This window comes from Postia placenta (genome assembly GCF_002117355.1).
Source record: "Postia placenta MAD-698-R-SB12 unplaced genomic scaffold POSPLAscaffold_13, whole genome shotgun sequence".
Classification (NCBI taxonomy): Eukaryota; Fungi; Basidiomycota; class Agaricomycetes; order Polyporales; family Adustoporiaceae; genus Rhodonia; species Rhodonia placenta.
Genome location: NW_020169844.1, coordinates 562098 through 581809, shown reverse-complemented (window position 1 = coordinate 581809; position 19712 = coordinate 562098). Strand labels below are relative to the sequence as shown.

The 19712-nt window shown below is 53.4% G+C and overlaps 9 protein-coding genes across 9 annotated transcripts in view; 7 read left to right on the top strand and 2 right to left on the bottom strand.

Moving 5' to 3' along the window:
* Positions 1-288: 288 nt before the first annotated feature.
* POSPLADRAFT_1151996 (hypothetical protein) lies at positions 289-2727 on the top strand (the record flags this gene model as incomplete). The annotated part of the gene is made up of 6 exons (XM_024486607.1): positions 289-500; positions 550-1090; positions 1125-1364; positions 1416-2093; positions 2150-2254; positions 2305-2727. The coding sequence occupies 6 exons, from the start codon at positions 289-291 to the stop codon at positions 2725-2727; spliced, it is 2199 nt and encodes a 732-aa protein (XP_024335711.1).
* Positions 2728-3537: 810 nt separating this feature from the next.
* Positions 3538-4259, top strand: POSPLADRAFT_1100611 (hypothetical protein; the record flags this gene model as incomplete). Its single annotated transcript, XM_024483203.1, has 2 exons — positions 3538-3850; positions 3919-4259. Coding segments are annotated over 2 exons (654 nt in total), but the record flags the coding sequence as incomplete, so codon positions are not given.
* A 1298-nt stretch (positions 4260-5557) lies between these two features.
* POSPLADRAFT_1049086 (hypothetical protein) lies at positions 5558-6801 on the top strand (the record flags this gene model as incomplete). The annotated part of the gene is made up of 8 exons (XM_024479655.1): positions 5558-5617; positions 5673-5786; positions 5839-5989; positions 6037-6063; positions 6116-6209; positions 6272-6392; positions 6462-6602; positions 6655-6801. The coding sequence occupies 8 exons, from the start codon at positions 5558-5560 to the stop codon at positions 6799-6801; spliced, it is 855 nt and encodes a 284-aa protein (XP_024335709.1).
* A 397-nt stretch (positions 6802-7198) lies between these two features.
* On the top strand, positions 7199-8473 carry POSPLADRAFT_1152170 (hypothetical protein; the record flags this gene model as incomplete). Its single annotated transcript, XM_024486631.1, has 7 exons — positions 7199-7410; positions 7532-7645; positions 7699-7781; positions 7846-7979; positions 8028-8078; positions 8132-8233; positions 8357-8473. The coding sequence occupies 7 exons, from the start codon at positions 7199-7201 to the stop codon at positions 8471-8473; spliced, it is 813 nt and encodes a 270-aa protein (XP_024335708.1).
* Positions 8474-8921: 448 nt separating this feature from the next.
* POSPLADRAFT_1184621 (hypothetical protein) lies at positions 8922-11434 on the bottom strand (the record flags this gene model as incomplete). Its single annotated transcript, XM_024489092.1, has 11 exons — positions 8922-9445; positions 9505-9637; positions 9687-9741; positions 9796-9904; positions 9955-9997; positions 10050-10200; positions 10247-10299; positions 10348-10489; positions 10571-10833; positions 10882-11090; positions 11222-11434. The coding sequence occupies 11 exons, from the start codon at positions 11432-11434 to the stop codon at positions 9362-9364; spliced, it is 1455 nt and encodes a 484-aa protein (XP_024335707.1). The 3' UTR covers positions 8922-9361.
* A 262-nt stretch (positions 11435-11696) lies between these two features.
* On the top strand, positions 11697-13433 carry POSPLADRAFT_1041189 (hypothetical protein). The gene is made up of 9 exons (XM_024477855.1): positions 11697-11745; positions 11793-11828; positions 11886-11924; positions 11983-12144; positions 12399-12518; positions 12578-12670; positions 12910-13039; positions 13102-13169; positions 13208-13433. Exons 1-7 carry the CDS (start codon positions 11743-11745, stop codon positions 12958-12960), a joined length of 504 nt encoding a protein of 167 aa, XP_024335706.1. The 5' UTR covers positions 11697-11742; the 3' UTR covers positions 12961-13039; positions 13102-13169; positions 13208-13433.
* Positions 13434-14347: 914 nt separating this feature from the next.
* On the top strand, positions 14348-16243 carry POSPLADRAFT_1035984 (hypothetical protein; the record flags this gene model as incomplete). The annotated part of the gene is made up of 6 exons (XM_024477121.1): positions 14348-14371; positions 14424-14735; positions 14784-15428; positions 15455-15646; positions 15698-15802; positions 15854-16243. The coding sequence occupies 6 exons, from the start codon at positions 14348-14350 to the stop codon at positions 16241-16243; spliced, it is 1668 nt and encodes a 555-aa protein (XP_024335705.1).
* A 1916-nt stretch (positions 16244-18159) lies between these two features.
* Positions 18160-18766, bottom strand: POSPLADRAFT_1060001 (hypothetical protein; the record flags this gene model as incomplete). Its single annotated transcript, XM_024481220.1, has 3 exons — positions 18160-18542; positions 18592-18676; positions 18728-18766. 3 exons carry the CDS (start codon positions 18764-18766, stop codon positions 18160-18162), a joined length of 507 nt encoding a protein of 168 aa, XP_024335704.1.
* Positions 18767-19414: 648 nt separating this feature from the next.
* The window catches only part of POSPLADRAFT_1060000 (hypothetical protein), a gene marked incomplete at both ends in the record, with an annotated part of 1588 nt that continues 1290 nt past the window's right edge, over positions 19415-19712 (top strand). Inside the window, one exon of the mRNA XM_024481219.1 lies at positions 19415-19432. Coding sequence (XP_024335703.1) covers positions 19415-19432 — 18 coding nt within the window. The remainder of the gene's footprint in view (positions 19433-19712) is intronic.

Sequence of the window (19712 nt, the reverse complement as noted above, 5' to 3'; positions counted from 1 at the left end):
TGGGTGCGGAGTGTTCACAACAGGATTCCTACGAAGGCTGTAGCCAGAGCACACTGGTCACGCCTTTGTCATACAAGCAATACTTCTGTGTCGAAGAGCGATTTATAGTGTATTACTGCCTGTGAAAGTCCTTCCGCGCACCTCGATCGAAGACCGCCACGACGTCATAGGTTGCGATCGTCCAGAAATGGCAGGACGACGAGGACGCGTTTGACAGAAAGTCGAACATGGCGGAGGGGACGAATGAGCGTCGCTTACATACGCTGGCAGCGCGACATAAAGCCAGCCATGTTCGACTTTCCCCTCTCTCTCCAGCACCATCACCACCCCGCACCCTCTCACAATATGCTCATCCCCATTCAGCTCATTCTTACCGGTCTCCTGGCGCTCCTGGCGGCGCTGCACGGACCCGACCTGCTCGACGTGCTCGGCATCGACGTGCTCATTGATGGCGTCGTCACCGGTGTCGTCGTTGCTCGCGACCGCACGAACTATCTCGTGTATGTCATCTCTCCGTTTCCACATCCACACAAGCTAACTGCCTTTCAGTCGGACAGTTGTCGACTCCGCGGTGTCGAGCACGGTTAAGCTGCTCGACGCCCTTCCTCAGGCAACCCTCCAAGACTGTGGTCGCGTCGACGTTGTCTATGTACCGGTGTTCGTGGGCAACGTGTCAATGGACCTGGATGACATGGTCTGCCCCGCCGTCTGGGGCGTGTTCATGACGTCCGACATTGTTCTTCCCGCGGCCTCAGCATCGTCAAGCCTGCTCATTGAGGGCCGTGATGCGTCGTTCGCACCGCTCGTCAACGTTGTCAACACATCCCAGCCCTTACCGTGGACGCTCTTCACGGCGCAGCCTGCCTCGACCGTCGGCGTCTTCACGATGCCCTCCACACACCCACTCGAGGGCATCACCTTTTTTGGTCTCATCTCCGGTCTCCTAATCATGCCAGTGGTCGCTGTCGCGTTCCTCGTGAAGCACAGGGTGACATCCAAGATCCGGAAGCAGTTGAACGTCGAAGCGGGGCCTAGAGCCTCTCCGTTCAACCCAGCTATTCCGGACACACCCAAGGTAATATTTCATGAAGTTACATCAAGTATCGTACTCACGAGCCATTCAGCCTTCAAAGCCGCACACCACCACATCGGAGACCCCCGAGACTTTCTACGTCGACCTCGAGTACACCCCAGACCCTGTCGAGTTCATGTTCGTCTTCACTGACGTGTCCGACTTTCTTCTGGGACTTGTGAAGGACGTCGTCTTGCCTTCATCAATCTCGGAGGAAGACGAAACACTTGGAAACTTCAATTCTTTCTACGAGATTATGGCCGAGCTCAAACTGGTTCCATCGGTTCTCGAGGTTAGTGTTCTTGCTTGTAGCATCAAATATCATGCTGATATATATTGCCAGAGTGTCGATGCGTGTGGGCAGCAGAGTCCGGTACTCTTGTCCCCGTCGACACCCTCTAATCTTGTGGAAGACATTCAAGTGTCCTCGTCCCCAATCGTTCAAGACAATATTCCTACGACTGTCCCTAATACAACTTCCCCTGCCCCACCCGCGGCATCGTCCCCGTCGCCTCTTCTCCCCGCTTTCTCCCTCTCCCTGCTACCTGGCTCCAAGTCGCTCATTGCGCAGCCATCCACACGGTCCAGCAAGTCATGGACATGGGCAATCGATCTCTACCTGAGCATCCGCTCACAGAAGATGCAGGATAGCGAGCCAGCTCAGTCCGCATCTCCAGACCCGACGAGGTACCGTGAGATGCCGTACTGCAGGAATGGCGAACTCAAGGAAGGCATCGTCGATACGCACGTCGGATGGAACGAGCCACTCGCGTTCCCAGACGCGGCCGAGGAGAACGATCCGGTACCGCGGTCGGTGGCACGAGAGCGGCTCTACGATGTGATGCATAGCGGCGTCGCGCGCAAGACATCCGGCGCGAGCGTCGAGCCAATGCACAACCCAAGGACGCGGAGACGGAAGCGACGAAGGAAGGGCGACGCACCCAATGTCACAGAATCGAGCGGAGCGACAGCTGATAGTGAGGCGCTTACTACGTCTGCGTCTGCCCCAGAGGCCGCACAGGTACGTGTTTGTTCTTTATCGTGCTGGACGGACGACGCTGATTCAACCGTGGTCAGCCCGTTGCGCGAGTGCCTCTCCGGCAGAGGCCCCTCATCGCGCGCGCTGGACTCGCTGCGATCCGAGGCGTACTGGTGCCTTCGCCTCGCCGTCCCAGAGCATCGGTGAGCCCTCATGATTGTGTTCGTGTGTCCACTATATCAACTTTGTACAGGCTGTCGCTCCCGTCTCTCCCGTCGCCCCTCCCCCGCCTCCGCCAAGGATCACATCGATTGTGGTCCACAATGCAATCCCATCCTCACAGCCTGGTCTGCTTCCTCCTAGATCCCCCATCCTCCCTCCTTCTGACGACCCCTGGAAACCCTTAATCCGCTCCGACGAGTCCTCCTCCCCCTCCGCTGCCTCCTCCAAACTGCCTACACCTCGTGTCCGTGTGCCGCCTCCCTCTCATGAACCTCCCAACACACCTCGTGGACCTGCTATGACTGTGGAGCAATCTCTGTTTAATGTGCCTGTCCGCGTCGTTTCTGGCAAGCGAGGCAAGGGCAAGCAAGTGTCCCAGCCAATGGTGTTCCACGATGCGCTCGACTCGCTTCAGGAACTTCCCAAAGAATCCATCGCCCCTGCCACCATGTAATGAATCATCACCTCTCTAAATGATCTTCGTCCGCCCTCACCTCGCGCCCAATTCCCTCAACGCAAACTTCTCGACCCGAATCTCTTCAAGATCTCATTTTGAAACGCCCTCCTCCAGGTTGATTCCCCCAGTCGTCAATATCCCGCGTCACATATCCTTAGAGTCCTGGATCATCTTATACCCATCTCATGGCTCAAACTTCCATAATGTTTAGTATACATATTACATATCTGTATCGTGTTCCAGGTACCACTGAGCCTCATTGTATTGCGTCCTTCGTGTCTCATTCCAGACTAGTCCGTCTTCGGTATATCTGACGCGCTTCACATGTAACAATTGTACTCGAACGTCTTCAATGTCTTAATTGGCCTGCAATGTATGTCGATCTTGTCCGTACGCTCCCGCGGTCACCAAAACGACGGAATGTGGTCTTGTGGCTGCTCCAATGGATTAGTATGTACTCAGGTGCGGCGTCGATGATATGCGCGTGACAAATGTGGGTCCATGTTGACAAGTTACGAGCAAGCGCGCTTATTGATAGGATCTTTCGAACTTATTGTTGAGGCTTCATGACACTCCCTATTCATGTCGAACCTAAACAACATCCCTTCCAATGGCATGAGTGAGATAGGTGTCACAACCTCTATCAGACTGACTCCTTCCGTATTGCCATGGGGAGGATCTACGACCTTCGAGGACTCCACATTCTTCACACGACCGAATGTTGATACTTCACCACGCCGCTTTTTCACTCCTGCCGCCGTACGTGCAGCAGCGGTAGAGAATTATGGGGATCGGTTGTACCTTCCACGCCCACCTCCTATACGCTATCCTGACCTGGGCCTCATAGTCAAGTTTGGGCTCGAGATCACCATAGCGGAAGGCCAATGCCTTTGGGCGATGAAGCACCTACTCGAGGAGAAGGTACCAGTCCCAGAAGTATACGGGTGGTGCAAGGACGGCAAAGATGTATTCATCTACATGGAATTGGTGGATGGGGTGACTCTAGAAGACCGGTGGGACAGTCTCTCCACCGAGGAGAGAATCGAGATTTGCAAGCAGCTTGACGGCATGATGAAGTCGCTGCGATTGCTGGAGCAAGATCCCGATGTCAGGTTTATAGGTACGCCGCTCGCCTTCGCCCTGGTACGGCGCCCGCCACATCGTGACTCTCATGCGGCATAAATACAGGCCACATCGGACGCCAGCCGCTACAAGATGTCATCTTCGAATGCTCCCCTGTCGTTCCTGGTCCTTTCCCTACTGTGAAGGCCTACCACGATTTCTTCGCCTTCTCAACTGAAACACCGCATCCGTATCGCCACTTCCTCCCAGACGATCTCCCCACCACGTTTACTCACGGAGACCTGCACAGAAGCAACATCATCGTGTCGCCGATTGATGCTGAAGGGCAGCCACGAGTCCTTGCGATTATCGACTGGCACCAGTCTGGGTGGCTCCCCAACTATTGGGAGTTCTCGAAGGCGCGATGGTGCGTAGCGATTGGTGAAGAGTGGGAGGCCGAGTATCTGCCGCGCTTTGTGGAGCCATGCGAATGGTGGGACTATTGGAGATACTTTATATTGACCCGAGGAATGTAAGATTCACGGGGTTCTGTCATACTTCTTCACGAGATTACGGGCATGAGCCTTGTCCACAGCATAGCAAACAGTGTCTTCTTCCGCAGCCTATTTTCCTAAATCACAAGTCAATCCTTGTTCCTCGACACTGTCCGAACGTACTCAGCCTCGCTCTCTAGCTCACGACTCGCAATGCTCGTGTCCCATCGCGCGTCCAACAGTGCCTGGCATTGGAAAACATCACAGGGGAGCTGGACAGTACATATCGGAGCATACCTCGAGCATCGTCTCCTCCCACTAGAAGCACTCTTCCGCATCCTTGCCAGTGCGGTCGATCATCTTACTGCGCGCTTCAAGCTCCAGCGCGTCGCGTTGAGTAGTGCGCTCTCTTTCTGTGTAAATTTGTGTCTTGAGACGTTGGCTAGTCTAATGATGGACACGCCCCGACACTGACGACGGCAGCCATGACTTGAATGCACCGCTACCACGCGTAGAAAACACGGAGAAACGCACACCCTGCCAGAACAGTGACACAAGCAGCGACAAGCCCAGAAGAACAGACGGTACACAGATGATCCCGAGAGCTGACGACGAAGTCGTCCCAGGTAGGAGACCTATGCGCTGAAGGAGGGGATGCGCGGCGAAGAGCGGGCCGCGCGAGAAGCACGGATGCGATGGCAGAGAGGATGAGGGCGAAGACAACTCCAGCGAGCATCCATGGCCCAGGGAGCGACAGGCGGATGCCCTTCGCCCGCTTGGGCTCGTCAAGCCCAAGGTTTACCGAAAGCCCAGATCGCATAGTAGAATTCATGTCTGCATGACCGGTCCTTTAAAATTAAATGAAAATTCGTGTATGAGGTGCCCCAATGTGTGGTTCGCAGAAGCTCTTTGAAAGTCCTTGCCTCTCAAGTACCTGAAGGTGAACTCGAGCATCACCGCTTGTCAATCGGCTCACTCAGACAGTGATACGGTGAGACTTGTTAGACTTGTATCCAGACTTCGCATAAGGAACATACGTGACCAAGCGTATGAGATTTACGAGAAGTAGCCGTCATTTTGGCAAGTTTTGAGTAGCACATGGTGATCGCCTCGATGGGTCGAGTCGAAGAACAGTGAGCCTGAGGGTGACACAACCAGACGCGTCCTGTCATGCATCGTGATGCAGTCAACGCGTCTGTCACGCGGTCGATCAAGATCCTACAGAAGCCAATTAGGGAATTCTTACTCTTGCACTCAGCACTGCAGACGCAATGTCTGAAGCAAAGCGCAAATCGGATGGAAGAGACAAGGAAAGACGGAGATACCGTGCAGTAGGTCTCATCATATAAGTAGCCTACCATGGCGCACTCATCATGATCATCTCAGGATGGTACGCCCATCAGGGGACAGGGACATATGGACGGGCCTGGCATATGGGCTACGTGCGTCAAGGGCAAGGAGAAGCAGACTGTCGGAGAGTTATATGATCTATTTGAGAATGTGAGTATGCATTTTGGACACCGATGACTTGTGCTCATCATCCACATATTAGCTTGCTTCTGAGCTTTGGCCAGCCGACTCGACAGGTTCCCAGAATCAAGCAGAAGGCTCTCGTAGTGAGGAGGAAGATGATGGGGACATCGAGAAAGCGATTGCAAAGGAGGTTGCTTCGATGAAACGACCAAGGAAAGAGCAAAGGTTCGGTATGTTCTTGCACATCCTGTCCTGACCGTGTTTGACGATGTCGCAGCCAACTGCCAGACTAACACACCGTGTGGTATGTTCAGGATCATCTGAATCGCATGTCTGTATGCTGACAACTCTCCTAGTCATCTTCATCTCCTGCAAGCCTCCTGTCGATCCCGTTCGCCTGGTCGTGAAGCATGTGCAGAACGTCTTTGATACTGGTGTAACGCATACAAGGCAAGCCTGCTGTCCTCGACGTTAATCATATTGTATCTGACGCGGTAGATTGACCCCAACAGGCATACGCAACGCCTTACACCTGTATCGGGTACGTGTGTCGCAAATATTTCTGAGGTCGTATCCCTGTGCGGCCGCGTGGTCAAGCCGTTCTTCGAAGCCGACTCTGACAATTCGTATCGCGTATGTACTACTTTACCGCGTCTGTCGTGTTGGAAGGCTTTGTGTCTGACGCGCATGTGGGAACCACAGTACAAAATTGAGCTGAGGATGCGCAACCATAACACCATGTCGCGTAACAACCTCATTCAGGAGATCGCGAAATCCGTTCACGAAAGGCACAAGGTTGACCTCGAGAATCCTGAGGTGTTCATCCTGGTCGAGGTTTTCAAGGTCTGTACCTGCTAATGTATGTCCTCGCTGCAGCTGATGTTATTATGTACAGAGTATCTGTGGGGTCAGTGTTGTGACAGACTACTACAAACTGCACAAGTTTAACGTCATGGAGATCGCAAACGCAAAGAACGCGGGTGACGAGATAGAAGGGCGTGTGGCAGAAAAGGTGGACCAGGCTCAGGGCGAATCAAAGTAGTGAGTTGAGAGGCTGTATCAGATTGTAGCGATAGCATCTGCGCTTAGAGTCACTATGCCAATCCCGCGCGACATGGACTATGCACCACTGCGGCGTAAGTAGTGAGAGAATTCGCAACACGCGCAGTCATCGTGCACGATAGCGATGCCCGCGCTGAGCGACAAGAGTGATCGCGCCGATCGCGGTCATCGTCACTTGAATCCCTTTTCATACCTTGCTGAGCACTGCGCTTGCGCGACCAGCAGCAAAGACGCGTTCTGTTCCCCTGCCGCGTGCGTAGTCGCCATCTCAGCCAGCAGCGACCCTTCGGACTCGAACAACGCGACACAATCGGCTCCGACTGATCCCCTCTTCTGCCACACCATCTACCCATCCCTCTCTCGAACCAAAGCACACCATGGGCGACCTCGTCGACTCCATGCTCGACCTCATGCGGCGGCTGCCGCCTACGCAAGTCGAGGAGAACGTCGCCTCGCTCGTCGCCATGTGTCCGGACTACGCGGACGACCTCCTCGGCAGCGTCGACCAGCCGCTGAAAGTGTTGACAGACCGCGCGACAGGGCGCGAGTACCTCGCATGTGATTACAACCGCGATGGGGAGAGCTACCGGTGAGTGCGTATTCCGTGCAGCGTGCTGTATATACGGTGCGTGCAAGGATCACCACGACTGCACGCAACGCCACTATGGGGTAGGCGCCGCCGGTGCTCACAGCCTGTCTTCGCTCCGTAGTTCACCATGGTCAAATGAGTACGACCCGCCACTAGAAGACGGCACCGTGCCTTCTCTGAAGCTACGCAAACTCGAGATCACCGCCAACGAGGCGTTCGACACCTACCGCGAGATGTACGTGTTCACAATCGATCCATTGGCTTTTTATACACACGGTGCACGCGCAGGTACTACGAAGGCGGCGTCTCTTCCGTATTTCTGTGGGACCTCGATGACGGCGGCTTCGCGGGCGTCGTGCTCCTCAAGAAAGGTGCGCCGTGCGCCCGCCGCTCTGCCCCATGCGCTCACACCGCCACCCCTTCCCCCTCGTCTAGTACTGAATGCCACTGCACCCGGCGAGCCCTCCGGCTCCTGGGACTCCATCCACGTCTTCGAGGCCGCGGAGCGCGGGCGCCAGGCGCACTACAAGCTCACCTCGACGGTTATGCTGCAGATGACCGACCGCGCGGTCGCCTCCGGCGCGGGCGCGAAGGACAAGGAGAAGGAGGGGCACGAGGGCGAGAAGCGCGCGGGCGAGGTCGTGCTCAGCGGGAGCATGACGCGGCAGGTGCGTCCCCGCGCCAGAGAGCGCCAGCAGCCGCGACGCTGACCGTGCGCCAGAGCGAGGCGGACTTCCCGCTGCAGGACCAGACGTCGCACATCTCGAACACGGGGCGCATGGTCGAGGAGATGGAGATCAAGATGCGGAACCAGCTGCAGGAGGTGCGTCACATATACATATACTATATACTGCGCGCGCCCTGGTGCCTGCACCCTCGTTTCTTCGTTCCCGTGGAACCCCGCCAATTTGTGCTGATCACGGCTGAACGCGCGTTGGCGTCGCAGGTGTACTTTGGCAAGACGCGCGACATTGTGTTCGACCTGCGCAGCATCGATGACCTGGAGAAGGCACGACGGCAGAGGGAACTGCAGAAAGAGTTGGTCGGGTTCATAAAGCGGTGACCCCTGCCAATCCCGTGGGCGTGCGCAGTGCAAACGTTAGCTGCCACAAGGAAGGGCGGTCTCGGGGGGCCGGATAAACACGAATCGGGAGAAGTGCTAGCTTGTGTATACTTCGCACGGACAAGGGAATTTCTACCTCCACATCATTTCACGGACTGCTATGAAGTTTCACGTCTGTGCAGCATGGACAAGGTAGAGCACCTGACTGTCGAATAAAAGCTCGACGTGGATGGTTTGGGTCGGTACTAACGTTACAGAAAGCCGAGTGAGGTGAAGCAAGTATATCTTCTGTACCCTCCGTGTCTGCTCAAACGGTCTCCCGCGGCACAGCAAGAGCGTCAGGAAACGAGGCCACCTCGCACGATGTCAAAGGTTAACCTTACACGTATCTAGAAAAGTCAAAACCTCGGTGACACTCATGCGCATCGTTACCAGATTATACTGGGCAGAAGGTCATATCATGATGCTTGTACGGCACCGGATTCCTTTACGTCTAATAAAACGTCCAGAAAGCTACAGTAGTAGGGCATCAATCGTGGCAAGAAACGCAAAACAAACAATAAGTACAAGGCCCAAGTACGACAGATGAGGCCAATGAGGTAGGTTTGGGAATACAGCCGTGAACGTGGGACAGACATCATGATGAGAATGAAATCGAAGGCGGTGCAGAAGATCATGCTACGTAAAACAACAACGCGGTGCGCGCGTCCGGCGGTGCATCCGCCGGACAGGCAGGTTCGCGCGGGGATATCGGGGTGGATGTGCAATTTGAAGAACAATAAAGACAATTAGAAGACAAGGCAGTCCGAAAGCGTGTGTGGTGTAGTGTATGCGCGGGAGGCGACGTGATGAGATGGAGACCAACAGGTAGTAGGATGTCCACAGGAATCAGACGAGCGCCGCGGACTTGAGGTAATCACGGAAGATCGAATCTCGTACGTTCGAGATGATGCTCTGCATCGCCTTGGTATCCTACAGGGTAAAAGAACAGTCAAGCTCCTTGAGCAAACGAGCAACAAGCGGAGACGTACCACGACGCTCGTCAGATGGGTATATAAGACCCGCTTGTTCTCATTGTTCTTCGTGTGCACTTGCGTGAAGTGTGCCTTGAAGTAGGAAACGACCGATTCGACCTCGTTTGGCCGCTCGCCGTACGATGTAATGCTACAAACACGATAAGGGTAGAGGGCGACTGTATGCACGCAATACGTACTATTTGTTTACTTTAACGCCTTTGGCCAGCTTACTTGCCAGCACGTCGGCCTTGTCTACGTACGCAAGATTAGGAATGAAGCGCAGAGCAACCATAGAACAGTACACACTAAGGAAGAGGACTAGATGCGCGTTCTTGAGCAGTGGGTTGGAGCATATTTGCTTGAATAGTTGCAGTGAGTCATCCACCCTGTTCACTCGTGGATCCTCCGCCAAATACTAGTAACACAATGAGCATGACGCGATCGGCTATGGTTAATCATGCTGACCTGATCAAATGCGCTAACAGGGGCCAAGAATATGATGGCGGTGCTAGTCAGATCTGTTAGCAGCAAGTCTGATACGACTGGGAAATGCCTCTTACGCGTCATCGAAATACGGAATCCAAGTATGTCTCTGACCCCGAGCTCCACCCACGTCGTATAGATGCCAAGTAACTGGCCGACCGTGCAACGGGACTTCAAAAATATGTTCAGCAACACCCATAGTTTGAATCCTGGCATGCAGAATGTCGTCTGCAAGCAATCAGACGGGAACACGGAAGCCAATGAAACGACATACCGATGGTTGGAGAGTAGTTTGACTGAGAAACGCGCTCAATGTTGTTGAGGAAACTGATGAACTATTAATCATATGCGTCCGCGGGGAAGATATAGACTCACTATTCAGCCCACTCATCTAAGCGAAGTTTGCGATTGTCTCTCAGCCGCTTCACTGCTGGATGCTGCCACAGCTCTCGGATGTCGTCCTGACACGAATGGATGATCGTCGCAGCCTCATCGACTAGCTTGTCCTTTTCCACCTCTGGGAGCTCCGTGCTCAGTTCCCCCTCCTCTGGATCACCAATGCTCGCGTCTGCTGAGTTTTCCAGAGCGCTGCGTTGACCGGTGAAGCTGAAGCGCCCGCGCCCGCTGTTCGCGCGCTCCCGTGCCTTGCCAAATGAGAGCCCGAAGGTCCGTGATTGCCATCCCGACCGAACGAAAACACTGCCCTTGCCCGAACCGGAAACGGCGACACCCCCAGAGAGACGGTCGGCGAGCTGGGAGTCAAGCGCCGTAAGAGGGGAGAGACGTAAGCGGAGAAGCGAGATCTGTTGGTCCATCGAGGGCGATGGCGATGGTGGAGGGCGCGGTGCCTGGTTGCCCTGACTCGTTGCGGGCGCATTGCCGAGTACGCCGCTCTTTGGCGAGCCAGACGTCTTCTCGGTGGTGGTGTCGTCGTCCGAGTCTGCCTCTGCGAACAGATCGAGAGATTCTAAGATGCGCAGCACGGGGCGGACGATGTTGTAGTAGATGACGACGCGCCAGGAGAGGCGCTCTTCCTCCAGAGACGTCGGGTTATAGATGAGTTGAAACTGCTTCTGGAGCGTCGACTTGCCGGATTCGGCCTGGCCGAGGAGGAGGAGCTGGAGGTAGGGAGGGCATCAGAGATCAGTCCACCTTCGCAGTCAAAATTTGCGCCAGGGGAAAATGCGCATTGAGGGACAGGACACTGGCAACGGAAGAGACGTGGGCCCGGGAAGCAACCAAGACACACCTTGACATCCTGCTTGCTCTTCTTGTACCGTTCCCGGTCGAGCTTGAGCTCCTCGTCGATGCTGTCGCTGATCCTCTTCGCGTCGGCCTCTCGCTGGAGTCGCAGGACGCGGTCGCGTTCGGTCTCGCTCGTGGGAGGACGGAGGATGAGAGAGAGCGGGTCGCCGGGGTCGGTTGTGCTGTGGACGGAGGGCGGCCTGGAAGTGCGGATCATGGTGGGGGACAGGAGGGGGACGGCGGTGGTTGCTGGGAAAGGACGGGCGAGTGATGCGGGGCCCTTTTGAGGCTGCGAATGCTGATCCTCAGCTGCAGCCTTCTGCCCCGACCGCTATGATGTTATGATAGAAGCCGCTCCTTTGGGACACTCGGCGTGGCCCCGGCCTGCGCCCCTGCCAATAACCTCCGAGGCACGTGCCCACCGGCGCCGCTGCCCGGCCCTCGTTTGCTTCCGCTTCGCGCAGAACAGTCGCCTGCTCCGAGTAGATAGCTGCTCGCGCGACACCCGTACAACCTATCGCAAACATGGTACGTTCACCCGTGCGCCCTCTCGCCCCCGCCCTGATCCACTCTAGTCAGTTACCCTTCATACAACGCATGGAGACATCAAGGCATGTGTTTCGCCCGCATGCTCCCCTGATGTCCCGCTCACCGCCTGCATTGTGCAGATCGAAGTCTTCTGCGAGGCGGTGCCGAAGACCGCAGAGGTGCGCAGCCCTCGGGGCCGTCTGTCCCGCACCACAGACCCCCTAACCGCGCGCGCAGAACTTCCTAGCGCTGTGTGCGTCCAACTACTATGACGGCTGTCTGTGGCACCGGAACATCAAGGGCTTCATGATCCAGACGGGCGATCCCACTGGCACCGGCAAGGGTGGGCAGAGCATATGGGGCCAACCCTATGCCGATGAGTTACGTTCGACGCTCAAGGTGCGTTGCCCGCCGCTCCGGGGGCGGGTTTGATTGGCTGGGATTCGGTTTGATGCCAAGGTGGCCGCCTGCGATACAGCGCAGGGCCGGCCACAGCGTCCGCTGTGGCCGGCGCGCTGATTTCGCAGAGAAAGGGTGGTTACCCGCGTGAGGCCGCCCATGCTCGGTCGAGAGTCGATTGAGCCCAGCCAATTGAGTCATATCTTCTGACGCTGTACCGTCGGACGCCGACACTGACATTCACGTCGCCGCAGTTCAACAATCGTGGCATCGTCGCCATGGCGAACTCTGGCCCGGACACGAACAAGTCCCAGTTCTTCATCACATACGCCAAACAGCCGCACCTCGATGGCAAGTACACTATCTTCGGCAAGGTGCGCTTCTCCCGATAGCCAACCGCAGAGACGCTCAGCTGATCCCGCCATCAATTAAGGTCATCGACGGTGCGGAGTCCACGCTGGACACCATGGAGCGCGCACCCGTGAACCCGAAAAACAGACCGCTGACGGAGATTAAGCTGACGCATGTGCGTAGTTGTTTGTTTTCTGTGGTTTCGGGCGCCCCGGGTGTCTTTGATCCACGGGCACCGCCCCAAGATGGCCACCGAAGTCGAAGCGTCTGTTCGTTTCCCGCAGCCGAACACGCAATACGTGCTTTTCCTATCTCTTAGCCTTTATCCTCCTGGACTGGGAGGAGCCGAGCAGATCTTCGACGCCATGGCTTCTATGAATCCTGGAATCTTCGCTGACCGTCTGCTTCCCGCAGGTAACGATACACGCGAATCCTATTGCGGACGCAGAGCTTGCTGGCCGATGACAGTACTCGAACGTTAGCGCATCATTTGCTGTGTATTGCTGTGTCCCGGCAATGTAACTTAAGAGAACATGTATTGCATGTATGTATGACGTCACCATCATTTGCGTGTGGTTGTGCAACAGCGCTAAGAGAGCATCTCAGGCTGTGGGGTTTCCACAGGCAGTACACACCGGAAAGATACGCTGATAAATTGGACGCGATCTCATACTTGTCAGACAATCGTTAGCCGGACCCTATATACTATGACGGCAATATTCAAAAGGTTACTCATGTGCATGAAGAGAAGGGAGCACCCATGGTCAGCTCGATTGATTACACATGAAAGCATGCTGGCAGTACTGGTAAGTAACGACCGTGGGAGGCATGCCGGAAAGCGAGACCGGCGGGACAACGCGCGAGACATTTACTACCACTTGTCATCCTTATAAGTGTATTGACCCTATTATTCATCGAAGCCATGTTCCGCACCAAAACGCCTTGATACCCTGTCCTGTTTCTACATCACCAGGAACTCCTCTCAGACTATACCTGTGCACGACCGTCTCGGGAGCAAAAGCTCATAGTACGCGCATTTTCTCCAACTCGGGTCACCTCTTCCCGTAAACTGTATAATTGATTGTATTGGTGAGCTAAGTTGGGGGCAGTATCCGGCGTACTCTGCCGTATAGAGTCGGGAAGCAAACGCTAAACTTGCAGTAGCCATATAGAAGAATAGAGAATTTACAACGAGACCCATGAACAGTGACTCAAGATGTCGTGTGAGTGTATCATAGTACAGAACTGAATCTGCTCCTGACTGAAGGCTCGCTGGGATCAGATTACTTTACAAACGTCGCTGGATAATGATAAACGATTACACTTGCTCTAGGCGTAGACGCGTAGTCTCCGTGAACTCCGATGCACAGGAAAGCTCGTGCTTGGAGGACTTGTAGCTGTGAAGTTACGCTACAGACGTCGCCGACGCCTTGGTGGGGGGCCCACGAATAGAATGACTACGCCCAGTGAGAGCCTTTCCAGCTGTATCATTATTAGAAAGTGCGTTTCCACTTCCGGACGCTTGTCCGATCGATCGCAGTTTGGCAGGTTGCCGACCAATGAAAGGCCAGCGCCTTTTTGAGTAAGTTGACTTTCCTCTCCGCATACACCGTGACGAAGTTCAAATCCCTCTCTCTTGCGCACCAGTCACCACACGCTCATTATATCGACTTTTACTTATTTCTTAACACATTATATTGGGGAACATCACCCCAGTCTAGCCTACGTTCTTTTCGTTCCTTGTCTCGACGTCCTCCTGAGCAACCATACACGGTTTCGGTCTCGCATACAGTCACCCTAAACCTCTATCATTCTTGAAATTTCTGGTCGGTGTCTGGCTCCATACTCGGAAATGCAGTCGGCGCGTTTCTCATCTGTGGGTGAATGCGCATTCTACTATACAATATGTGCTAACGCCATTTCGACAGATGTTGGATCCCAGCGGACGCAAGTGTCTCTGGAGTAATATATCTGGGCTAGCAGGCTACGGCAGGGCGACGACGTTTACCGCTCGCGTCATTCCTCAGGCCACCAATTTTGTAGCACAACTACTCGTGCTTGGTCGACTCTTCCGCAATCGCTTCCTGCCCCGAGACTCCGTCAACATCCCTCTGTATTCTGCCTACAGCGTTGCGGCGGCAGTCGTCATGTGCTTCGCGCTTTGGGCATGCAAAATATGGATTTGCCGATATTTTGCAACACGGCAAAACTTTGCCTCACCTGGGCCATGTCTAATATCGGTGGGTGTCTTCTGTGGTGGTCATCTCGCCAGGTGTCCTGACAAGTAGCAGTCGGGCGACGATCCCAGCTTGCACAGCCGTGCAAATCTTTTGTGCTCGTCAGACGCTGAGATAGATGAAGACGCCAATGATGACAAGGGCGCCTTCGTCGGCTCTCGTCCCACCTGCTCTCCAAGTATCGTATGGACCTACACTTCCGGTACATCGATAGGCTTCGTGAGCGCGGAGGCATCAGGGTCTGGTCTCAGCATTGAGGAAAAGCGCGACGCAGTTTTGTGCGGGGGTATGCTTGACACAAGGTTGGACAACACGGTCGATAACCCTGGCGAACGAAGTTCTGGCGGCTCGGCGCAAGACTGCATCGCAGAGGTGGCCACTGATACGCAGACTATATCGCGTCAAGGATCTCTAGATTCTGTAACAGGCGAGATGAAGCGCACCAACGACCATTTGGAAGCACTTGATGTTGTCGTCGATGATCTGACTCGGGAGCTTGCGGCTACACGCCGAGAGACTGCTCAGGCCCACAAGAGCTCGGCCATAGCCCAGAAAGACATTCACAACGTGTCTCGACGGATGCACCAGCTCGAAGCAAACATCACTACTCTTGACCGCGCTCACAAGGTGGCCGAGGAGGGCTTCCGCAGAGAGAAAACGGCACTTGAGGCACGCATTCATCCTCGTGTTCCACCTGTACCTCTGCTCACAATACTTCTCAGATCTCACTGAGCAGGCTGGCTCGTGACGCTGATGCTGCGATCAGTAATCTGGGAAATGCGCTTTTCTATGCCCGGGAGGAATCGACGCACAGGGGTCAGCTTGCAGAAAAGCTTCAGAAGCGCATGGAGCACATTGAAAGTAAACATCAGCGCATGTTTCAGCATCTGCAGCACGAGAAGCAGTCGATTGAGGTATGTCGTCGTGCCTTCAACTGTGATTCCTGGTCCCATTTCCTTTCTTAGAATGCGCTGAAGCGCGTACACGCGGAGCTAGCGGCGAATGCATCTGCAGTGTCGAAGCAAGGGTCTGTCATCGAGAAGCTTGGCGCAGAAATCACTCGTGTCAAGGTCAGTACATCGGCGCCTCTCAGCTGTTACATGCTGATGTGACGCTGCCAGAGCGAGCGCGATGCTGAACAGTTCGAACGCTCGCTGCGTATCAAGATGCTTCAGAAAGAGCTCGATGAAAAGACCTCTGAAATAAATCTTAGCCGGGTCGCCCTCGACTTTGTCGATCAGGAGCTCACTGAGGTCAACAGGTGTTACGCGGAGCTGAAGTATACCCGGGGCCAGGAAGGGACGGTTGATGGAGCTCGTGAGACGGCCCTGTGTCAGGCCGAGACACGCATCGAGGCCTTGGAATCCGCTCGGCGTTCAGTGTCCCTGAGGATTCTCGCGCTTACGCTGTCACGCGAGGAACTACTAGAGCAGTTGGGTGTCCTAGAGAGCCGGAGGACTTCTGGCGCATGGGACTACACCGCACTCCGGAAACGCGTGTCCACGGATTAGCCAGCTCGAGAGTTTCCTTGGCTAACAAGGTCACAATCTCTTCATGACAACGACGAACGGGTGTTGACTCAGAAATTCAGTCTGCACTCCTACCACCGGTCGCCTATATTCACCTCCAAGAATCCTCCTATCACCCTATAGTCAACTATTCCTGATTTAGCGGGCGCCGAGTCGTAACGGGCTGGCTATGTGCGTAATCTTTTGTTTCCTACCATGTGTACCTCATGTGTACCTATATCCACGACTCACTCTAGATTGCTTGCGACAGAGTGGTACTTCCTGTTCCGCTTCTAAACCCCGGAGGAATATCATCATTGCTACCTTCCCTATTTGACTCTATATCGGGTCGCCTCCAGTTGTTTTGTATTACGAATCAAGCCACCTTGTAGACACAAATACCTCTGAATAGTCCCTGCCAGCGTAGAGCACATGTATACGCAGATTAGCACGATATCCTCGGAAATATATACGCTAAAGCACTAGGACGCGAACGGATGAGAGCACTAAATTCCGTTTGTGGTTCGGTAAGCGTGTCAATGGCTACAAGTCCTAATGCCAGGTAGCGTCAGGGAGATCTTCATTTTACTGATGATGCTTATGGTGTCCTATTGTTCAGCCACAAGTGGATGAATATCATAAGTGAGAAGAGTGTTCTCTTCTTCACGAGAATAAGCAAGAGTTAGCGCACGATGAGTTTCGAATGCAAGGGGGAAGAGTTCGCAATCGAGAAGTCGAAGACTTGTGATCTGCGAACTTTTCATAAGCAAGTACGGGCCATAATCATCAAGTCAGTAGATTTTACACTGATCGAGTTATGTCGGTGTCAGCCTGAAGGAAGCGGCGCGTCGATCACAATAGCACGAGGCTACCGGTCGGGCGTCGCAGCGCTTGCCCGTCAATATTTCTGACGGATGCACTAGTTGCACGAGAAGTTCACACCTGTCGAACGTACAGTGCATAGTTGTCCCCTAGTGCCGATGTTTGGACGGATGGCCAACTCAAAATGGGCGTGTGACAGCTGTTGGAACTTGAGATAGTGGGTTATGGCGAGCGCATGCCACCATATTTGGCATTGTTTGTAGTAGCGTCTCCGAAGTTCGGTTTAGCTCGGTTCAGGGGCCTCTTGCCCTGAACCTTGAACCGAACCTACATACCACTGGTCTGAACCGGTCTGAACCTTGGACCGAACCCGCTGAACGGGTTCGGCAGGTTCGGAGCAGGTTCGAACCTGGTGAACCTTCAGATCTCAAATGGTCATACAAAAGATGTTAATTTTGAATTTTGGGGTCATACTTTCAGTATAACACATTATCAAACAAGGGACTCCGCATTTGAGAAGGATATGCAAGGTGCAACACTGTCATAGTTGTTGCATTCACCAATGCCAGCTTATGTAAGCTTGCCTATTTCGGCAGATGACGGCATCCCCCGATGGCAGGCAGGGTATGCATCACAACACTGTTCAGGGAGCAGTGTGCACTGGCCCCATGGAAAGATCGAGATGTTGTCTGTCGATTAGAGTAATGTAAACTAGTATTTCAAACTTAATTAAGTACTTTTTTGTGATCATCGAGACTTGATTCCGGTTCATGGTTCAAACTGGTCCTTGATGGCTCTGAACCTTGAACCGAACCTTTGGGGAAATCTGTGGACCGAGCTTAACTGAACCTGAACTGCAGGTTCGGTTCAAGGTTTGGATGGTCCAAACCCGTTCTTGGACTGAACTTCAGAGACGCTAGTTTGTAGTACCTCACAGACTTTATGTGAGTCACTCTGTACTTATGTTCCTGACGTGTTTGACAGAGATCTCCGTCAATCTTTCTCGCTTCTGGTCTCAGACGAACTTTTACAAAAGGTAAGTGAAGGACACAGTCTAATCCGTACATAAACAAGGCATTTGTCAGATATCTGGGGCTTTAGTGATCACTGGCTCCTTCAATATTACCAACCACTTCCGCATCACCTGTGGTTTTGAGCTCACCCACGGCTTTGGCTTCACTGACAGCCTCAACATCAACCTTGCTGATGGTTTCCAAATCTTGAGCCACCTCCGCACCTTGAGCTGCCTCCACACTTTGAGCTGCCTCCACACCTTGAGCTGCCTCCGCACCTTGAACCACCTCCGAATCTTGAGCTGCCTCAAGATTTAGAGGCGGCTCTAAATCTTGAGTCACCTCTAAATCTTGAGCCACTTCTGAGTTGAGATTCAACAGTTTGAACCCATCTGGAAGGGTGTTCGGACCGTCTGGTTTGGCCACTAGCGACCTGAGCAAGGCTGCTAATTTGTCCAGTTGCACAGCTGAAGGAACATTATCAACAGGGCAATCAAAAAGAAGCATGTGACTTACACAATGCGTGCCTTATATTTTGGTAAGGGCTGGAGGCCACCAGCCCCCCTTCCGTATCTCCTAGTCGAATCGCCTCGGTAGTACTCTGTTCAAATGTCAGCCACTCAATGTGTTATCTGATTAAAATACTTCACACCAGTAAGTTACAATGTAAAGTGGTGATTTCTTGTGCCATGGTGAGAATTTTGGACTTCAGAGGGTTGATAGATTCTGGCCATGGAGGTCCATATCACCGCATGCAGGAATCAATTTTCTTGCACAAAAAACCGAATCAAAATTGAATTAAAAGTGAATAGCACCTATTGAATGTTATTGATGTAGAAATTGGATACAAATTGAATGAAGATTGAAGAAAAATTGAAAGAGACAATGGAAAATGGATTACATAATCGATTTTTCTTCAATTTCATCTCCATATTAGGCGCCGGAATACTGATTAGGCAAATTCACCTTTCTTGCGATTTTTATTTGATTTCTTGTACCAGAAAATCGAATACTGCATGCAGTGTATTCAACGAACCTTCCTGCCTTTTGCAGCTGAAGTGTTGCTTGGTTTATGAAGGACCTCACACTAGCGGAAAGAATCTGTCAGATTGGGACAAGGTGAAAAAATGGACTAACAATATGTCTTGATGGTGTCCTTGGTGAAACATTTGTCTTTCCGTTCTATTCCTTGTACTACTAGCGCCCATACTGGCGCCTGTCTTAGCGCTCACCCGCAGGTTGAACATTATGTAGCTTACATAATGGGGTCCGTGCGCACTTCGTGCCTGGTATCGTACCACTACGTTTCTTTCTTCACTAACACGACCACATAGACACGATGGTCCGTGCGCAGTCGGTACTTGTATAAGTAGTTGTACCATTAGTCGGTCGAACCCTAAGTTCGACCTGGTTATTCATTCAAGTCTCTGCTCCTCTTCACTTGGGGTAGTGGTCATTCTCGACTTCCTCGCTCGATCTTCAGGACGACGCACTGTCCATAAGCCCTCGCTCGTCATCTACGAGTCAGGCATCGATATAGGAGTATAGACCGTTGTATCAAAAGGTCGAACTTTCTAAGCTACGTTCCTAGTTTCACCTAGTCGAACAACTCATCCACCATCACGTCGAACAACGCA